The following is an 8351-nucleotide window of genomic DNA, read 5'->3' as shown; positions in this document are numbered from 1 at the left end:
GTGAGTCATGATTTATCCTTTCGCCCGAGGTAGCTAATCTCTTGACCCACTTCCAAGGAAGGTCGGCAGTGTTCACTATGAAGCCTTTCAAAGGTCTGTCTAACAAGTTTGGGCCATTAGATTCACTCAGCAAATAGATGTAGGAACCCCTTTTTGATGGCACAATGACACACAGCCTATACGCAAGGAAATAGAGGTTGTACTATAGGACAACAAGGAAGATCTCATGCTATACTTGCCTTAAACTCTGATCTTCTTCTAGTCCAAACCTTCCAAGAACTGCTTCTTGATTCACCACGTATAACTCACCGACTGGACATGATCATAAAACACCATACAAGCATCCATGCAATCATACACGAAGCAAACAATAGAACTAAATTAGAACAGTACACCAAACATATGAAACAGAGAGTAAAAAGGTTTTAAAGATGTTCTACACGTTACTACAAATACACAGACGCGAAAAGCACGCTAATCGGAGGTACGGTGAAAAAGATACATCTACCGATAGATTTGCTTCGAAAAGAATCTATAGGCTTTATTTATTTTAGCTATATAAAACATGTATAAGATACTTCAGAGAAATACCTTAATTGAGTTAAATCAAATTATACTTGATTTAGAAAAAACAAGGTAAAACTAATCATATAATTGACCAAGGTGAAAAAACTAAGTTACTTTTAATTAGAAAAATCCAATCGCATAATCATTATTCAAGTTAGGATTGAAACCATGAAATTCTAGAGCTCTTGACATGGAAAACGTTGATACTAATGCGTAGATTATGTCGCTACGAATCTAACGCAACTTGAACGGGTCAAATCGGAGCTAAAACGGAGAAACTACTCATAAAATAAGATCAATGGAATTTTTGTAAATATTTGGAAATCAATTTCGTATTTAAATTAAAGGAAAACTGAAATAAAGATTAACTGGACCGGGTCTCATTTTAATAAAAACTGAAGGGCTAAAACAGAAGATCTAAGGGCATATGTTAAATACTTTCAACAGAGGGTGGACCGCGGGTTGTTTTTTGAAAAATCTAGGGTCTCTTTTGAAAGATGGTCGCGCAGTCAGCGGCGGTGTCGATGTGGCGTCCACGTGTGCATATGTGGCGGGGCATGGTTGGTTCATGCTGGTGGACCAGTGGTGGACCGGCTTGCGTGGCCAGATGGGCAGGGTTCACGGGTCCACCGTGGATCGAAATCGAAGGGGCATGGCTCATTCTAAGCTGGATCGTTAATCGTAGATCGGGAGGTGCAGATCAAACGGGGAAACGGAAGTCGCCGTAGCAGCGCTGTGCGCAGCGACGCCATGGTTGACAGCGAGAAGCTCGTCAATGATGGGTGAAAGGGCGGTTCTGGGTGCGAAACTATAAGGGGAAAGCATGGGAATAAAGCATATCGTAGCAGTATTGGCTGCTTGCATCCATGATGCATCACATCTCCCTAGCTCCTCCGGTCCTCCTATTCCCAGTGCCAATCATGATCGACAACCACTCAGCTCACGGAGTTTGTCACGGGTGTCCCTGATAACTAATTTTGGCGTTCAATTTACTATTTTTATATACCTTTTGGTTGGTCATCTTTTAGGTTTCTTCAGGTATAAGTCGAGATTGAAATAAAAACTTTGCAGGGCTAAAGAAATATTAGTAAATTGTATTACGTCAGAATAGCTGGTGTCACAAATTGTGCTAAAAAATCATCATAAATTGTGTTAAAGTCATGAACGCCCTTCTGTCTTACTAGTACTCCTTACATGATAACCGACGACAGGAGTACTATATGGTATGGGCGGTGAAGTGACAACCAATCATGCATATGGTAGCAGTGTTGGCTGCAGGCCATCCATCGTATCTTGCTAGGCCGACGACCACTTGGCCTCCTAACTAATTTTTCGTTCAATTTACTATTCTTATACCTTTTAGTTGGCCATCTTTTAGGTTTCTATACACGTATGAGTCGAGTTTTAAATAAAAACTTCGCAGGGCTAAAGAAATCTTACTAAATTGTGTAACGTTAGAATTTTTTTTATATAAATTGTGCTAAAAATCTTCATAAATTGCTAATAACAGCGAATCTTTTATATCTCCAAGAAGCATAGGTGTTGTGTGTTGCTTCACATGAATGGCGAAAGAAAATGCAGTGCAGTACTAGCGTACGCGTCTTCCTGCAACACAATCCAACGATTGGTGTCTCGTGCCTCCATGTGTGCAAGCGACTTGGCGTGGATGTATGTTGGGTTCATGGTGGCGTGACACTACAATATCGTGGTCGATATTTCCATGGAAATGCGAGATGGTACAATTTATATTCTACAGTACCTCCGTCCTAGGAAGAAACCAACCGTAGGAATGGTCAAAATCAAACTATCTTAATCTTATTCAATATTTATGCCCTCTAATAACTATATTTACTATAAATATGCAACATAATTTACCAAATTGTATTTATTGGGTATTATAAATATTAATATTTTGTTATAGATTTGATTAATAAAAAATGTAATTTTTGTGGGCACAGATGTAGGTACACTGCAATAATACGAGGCCAGGACCGGACAGCAGGGCGTGTACTGTAGTTCATCATCAGGGACCCAACAGCAAAGACGTGAGCCTGTTCGGTTGGCTGGTTCATATCGTTGCTGGTTCGTGAAGAAGTACTGCTGGCCGGTTTATGTGAGAGAAAAATATTGTTCTGGCTGAAAGTTTACGATCGTTTACGATAAGCCACAGCCAAACGAATAGGCTGATGACCTGCTGCTGCCATTGGCGGGACCCATTAGGGCATCCGCAGTCGTTGAGTCGTCTTCTCCAGCGGTTGATTTGACTCATCGCATTGCCACCTCGGACCATGAGTCGCTTTACATTTCCCACTGGAGAAGCCCTTAGCACGGAGACCATCGTGAATGATGCCGACACACAGGCACTTGTTTGAATGTTGAAATCGACTGCCAAAAGCCATTATTGATCATACAGTAGATGGGTGGTTGTCCGCTGTGCATGCAGTGACGTGCTGTAATGTAGCGCAAAAAACTTGATTGGAGGATATTACCTCCGTCCACGAAAAGAATGCAATGCAGTTCTCGTATTTCGAGGAGTTAAACAGTTTAAAATTTGACTAAAATTATATAAAAATGTACTAATACTCATGAAACAAAATAAGTATCATTAGATTAGTTATAGAATATATTTTCATAATAAATTTAGTTGGAGGCATAAATGTTAATTCTATTTACTATAAACTTGGTTAAAATTAAACTAGTTTGACTGGCACGTTTCCCATGATTGCATTTTTTTGGGGACAGAGGGAGTACTTCATAGGAGGACCAAGCCATCTTCAATTACAACAGAGGAAAGCATGCAAAACAAATATACCAAAAAAGTTAAAGCGACTTATAATTTGAAACGAAGGGAGTAGAAGGATTTTTCTAGAAAAATAAGTATTGACCAATCAAGCCAGCGTTTGCTATTGGACCCTTTAAAGATAGGCTTGCTCTCGTAGCTGTGCTTTCCTCCTCTCCTAGCAAGCAAGGTGACATATATCGCAACCGTCTCCACTGCACTGCACCAATAATTACTCACGTCTCTCCACTCTTCATCCCATAGCTTCAGCAAGTGCGGAATCTCTCTTGGTCTTCAACCTCACCAATCTTCCATCCTGGCGTCGGTATGGATCTTGTGGCCAGGGCAGTGGGCAGCATCATCGCCGGCAAGCTCGGCGAGCTGCTGCAGGCGGAGTACAAGCTGCAGGAGGGCCTGCCGGAGCAAATCGAGTCTCTGAAAAAAGAGCTCGAATGTGCACAAACGGCCCTCCTCACGGTGAAAGAAGTGCCGCCAGAGCAGCTGGATCCACAGGTCCGGCTATGGGCTCGCGAGGTCAGAGAGGAGTCCTACGACATGGAGGACATCCTCGACGCCTTGCTCGTCGATGTCGTGGAGGGGGCTGCACCAGCTGAGACTGAGAGCCAGGATGGCTTGCACAAACGTCTCCAGGAGAAGATGGCCTACATCGCCGGCGCGATCGATGACATGAAGAAACAACTCCAGAAGGTGTCAGACCGCCGCCGCCGCGACAGGTACTCCATACCCGTTGCAGTTCCTTCGCCATTCACCCAACTAGACCCTCGCCTTGTGGACATGCACAAAGAGGCAGCGCAGATTATTGGCATCGAGAGGACGAGGAAGGAGCTCATAGCCATGCTTCAGTCATCATCCCACGTCCATGGAGACGCTGGTGTGTCCGGCAACAGCAACAAGATGGTGATAGTTTCTGTGGTCAGAGCTGGTCTGGGTAAGACCACTCTTGCCAAAGCGGTTTACGATGAGCTGAGTCCGGACTATGATTGTCAAGCATTTCTTTCGGTTGGCCACAATCCTAACCTGGTGCAAGTCTTCACCAGCATCTTCTTCCTTCTCGACAAAGAAAAGTACACGGCCATTCGTGATGTAAAGAACCTACAACTGCTCATTGGCGAACTACGAAAATTCCTTGAAAACAAGAGGTATGAATTAATCAGTAGTCACCTGACAACCTATAGTTTCTCTTTTTCATGTTATTATTATATATATGCTACACTACTTGTGCTGTGTGCATACTATTTGGGGCATACATACGTTTACCATTTAATTTGAAGATGTTTCTCTTTCATGATGTACCAAAGATGCAATAGTGGTACAATACTTCTTCTTGCTAGCGTATTTATATTTAATAATAAAAATTTCAAGATGCTTATTTTTCATTATGAATCAAAGCTGCAGTTGTGGCACAATACTCCTTTTCTTGCTAGGGAATTTATATTTGACAATACAAATTTGAAGAAGTTTCAATGGCAACATTGGAAATCTTCGAAGTACAGAGTTATTAAACCTTTGAACATCTATAAAGTTCCACTAGTATGTAAGTTTCAAAGACTAAATTACAATTAGACATGAAGCATATTCAATACTAGTATAGTACAGATGTAGTGCTGCTCTTCTTTTCCTTTATAGACGATGGATGCTCTAAGGTTTTCTAACTCTCGCTATTAATTTGTGCTGTCTTGTTGCACTGGAAGGTACTTCATCGTCATTGATGACGTATGGGATATAAAATCTTGGGAAGCATTAGGATCAGCTTTGGATGTGAAGAATAGAGGAAGCAGAATAATCAAAACTACTCGTAATCTAGAAGTAGCCTGCAGCGATGAAGTTTACCAGCTTGGTCCTCTGACACATGAGAACTCAAAGAAGCTATTTTATATGAGGCTATTTGGTGGTCAAGACAACTGTCCTCCTCATCATCTTGAAGTTGCAGCTGAAAAGATTCTACACAAATGTGATGGTGTGCCATTAGCTATCATCGCAATGGCTAGCTTGTTGGTGGGCAAATCAAGACAGGATTGGTTTGAGCTTTGCAGCTCTCCTGGTTTCTATCGTGGCAGAGACAACAAGCAAGTAGATGATGCTGTGTCGATATTGTCTCTCAGTTACTACGACCTTCCTTCTCATCTGAAGACATGTTTGTTGTATCTAAGTATTTTTCCAGAAGACTCTCTTATTGATAAGGGTTCCTTGATATGGAAATGGATAGCTGAAGGCTTTGTTGAGAAGAAACTAGGACGTGGGTTATTTGAGGTAGGAGAGGAATACTTCCTTGAGCTCATAAATAGAAACATGATCCAGGGAGTGGATTCTGAAGTCATTGGCATCATGGATGGTTGTCGTGTTCATGATATGGTGCTTGATTTCATCGTTTCCATGTCATGTAAGGAAAACTTTGTCAGTGTTGATGGTACATTATCACCAAGCCATGCACGTCAGTTAGCCCTCAAAAATAGAGAACTAGATCTCACTAGCGATAACCTTCCACAAGTGAGGTCATTTATATTCTGGGGGTGTCATATTGATAAGTGGGCCTTGCATCCAATTTTAAAACTCATGCGTGTGCTAGCTTTGGAGGGTTGCACATTTGGAGAAGGATGCCATAACCTGGAGCCTATTGGAAATCTAACTCATTTGAGGTACCTTGGGATACAAGGTTCATGGATTGAAAAGCTCCCAGGAGGAATAGGGAAACTGAAGTTTCTACAAACATTGGAGTTGGAGAGTACTAATCTAGACTTGGAGCTGCCGTGTAGCATTGGCATGCTCACACAGTTGGTATGCCTACGTGCTAAGGATCTCAAGGCACCAGATGGGGTAATAGGGAAGTTGACTTCACTGGAGGAGCTACAGATAGGAGGACCTCATAACGATGAGAGGCAGTTTGTGAAGGATCTAGGCAGCTGCGTGAACTCAGGGTGCTTAATACCAGGAATATAGATGAGAGCATGCAGATAGATTTGGTGCAGTCTCTAGGTAATCTCAAGAAGATGCAACATCTCACACTGGGTTATTCAATTGGTTTTAGTAATGTGAATGGCTGGGATGCAGTAGTACCCTCTCGAAATCTCCGAAGTTTGTTTCTTGATTATGGTATGAGGTTTCCCAAGTTGCCATCATGGATTAATTCTGCGCATCTTCCTAGCCTCTCCCACTTGGAGATACATATGGAGAATTGGAGATACATGCGGATGATGTTGATGACCAGAGTCTCAAGGCACTGGGCGGCTTGCCAGTGCTCTGTTACCTCAAGCTGGAAACACATACAACGGCAACAATTACTGAGGCAGATGGCTGCTTCAAGCAGCTGAGATCCTCGATGTTGCCTCATTCAACGGTCGTCTTTGTAGCCAACGAAGATTCAACATTTCAACTCCTTCGTTTACTATCTGCTCTAAGTATGAACCTGTACCAGCCATTGGTAGAAAAAGAAAGAAAGACGACTGCGGAGTAGTACCTGCCGTTGTTGTTATGCCAAACCTCGAGGAGCTTCGGTTCAGTGTAAGTGTGGCGAAATTGATGCAGAACAACGTGGTCAGCTTTGAGGGTCTGGGGTTGGATTACCTCCCGTCGATTCGCAGAGTCAAAGTTCACTTCTGGTGTGACGGCGCCTTTAAGGAAGACGTGGAGAGAGAGGAGGCTGCACTGAGGGACGCAATTCAAGTCCATCCCAACCGCCCCGCACTCCAAACTCTTCACCTTGGTATATATAAGAAGAGGTACGTACCTAGAAAGTACTTACATGCATGTATTCGTTCGTGGATTCAACAACGAGCTGCTCCCTCCCCTGTTCTTGTTTTAACAAAGAAATCTAATTACAGAGGATTGGATGATGACGCTTCAGCCAGCAGCCACGTAATGGAGAGGACGACGAAGAGACCGCGGTGCTAGCTAGAGCTAGCTGCTAGCTTGCTCTTGGACGGTACGTTCCAATGATCTCTCCCACGGCACAGTCTTCGATTTTGTCAATTGCATTTTCTGCTTCGTCTCGTACCACGCACACACACATACCCGTTGAGCGTTGATTCAATGCTGCAACATGCCGATTTAAGAGTATTCCTCTTGAGTACCTTTTGCTCTCTGGCAGATTCCCAGATCAGAGTTGCTGATGCAAGAAGATTGCTGCGGTAACTGTCCAATGCATCCTCTTCGATTGATGATTGTCAAGGTTTCAATCTACTGCTGCTTCAAACGTGTAAATATGTGCTCATGCTGAGCTGCTGCTTGCAGTTTTTCCTGTATTATTTCCTCACTCTAAATGTATCGTGTACTACGTGCAAGTAAATCTGGGACATAAATTATGTTGTGCTAAACTGAAGGAGGCACATGTGCTGTGGCCGTCGTTTTTATTTATTTGTTATTATTGTCGCCAAAGCTTTTCTCGCTAGCTAGCTGTTACCACAACCAAAGGAGTGGACACAGCATTCTTTCTTGATTACTACTCCTGCATTCCATCCCAACGCCAATTACCAGCCGCCACGGTGAGTCCGAGTAAGCGACACACTGAAATGCAAAAAGCTTAAAAGCCCACTTTTGCTGACAAAGGCTCTGTTTGTGTATTACACAGTTGCCCAGTGTTTTCTGTTTTTTATCGTGTATTTCAGATGGAATAGTACGTAATGTATTCGTGCGTTGCCTAGCTACATTCATACGTTGGGTGAACTCTGTGTTCTAGGTACAAACTCGGCTCTGTTTCTGTTCTCTGGATGTCCGCTCAGCTGCGCTACTTGGGCTGGCGGCAGCATAGTTTCTCTGTTTCAGAAAATGAAAGCCTTAGATCAGAAATTAAAGTTGCATGACTCCCATACTTTCCTCGTCGTTTCATCTCTGGCTACATATATGCACGAGACGAAGAGAGGAAATTTGGTGCTGCTTGGTTTCACGCTGGGTGCGGGAACGGCGACGCAATCAGCTGCCGGCGGTAGCTGCTGCAGGGAACTTAAAAACGTCTTTTGTTTGGTTGGCTTTGGGAGCGCTCTTTCATTTC

At 43.1% G+C, this 8351-nt stretch overlaps 1 protein-coding gene across 1 annotated transcript; it reads left to right on the top strand.

Moving 5' to 3' along the window:
* Window positions 1-3673: 3673 nt before the first annotated feature.
* On the top strand, window positions 3674-7586 carry LOC136480678 (disease resistance protein RGA5-like). The gene is made up of 4 exons (XM_066478153.1): window positions 3674-4506; window positions 5059-7083; window positions 7186-7286; window positions 7452-7586. The coding sequence occupies exons 1-2, from the start codon at window positions 3674-3676 to the stop codon at window positions 6302-6304; spliced, it is 2079 nt and encodes a 692-aa protein (XP_066334250.1). The 3' UTR covers window positions 6305-7083; window positions 7186-7286; window positions 7452-7586.
* The last annotated feature ends 765 nt before the right edge of the window (window positions 7587-8351 follow it).

Source organism: Miscanthus floridulus, chromosome 9 (assembly GCF_019320115.1).
Source record: "Miscanthus floridulus cultivar M001 chromosome 9, ASM1932011v1, whole genome shotgun sequence".
Taxonomy (NCBI): Eukaryota; Viridiplantae; Streptophyta; class Magnoliopsida; order Poales; family Poaceae; genus Miscanthus; species Miscanthus floridulus.
This window is presented reverse-complemented; position numbering and strand designations above follow the sequence as displayed.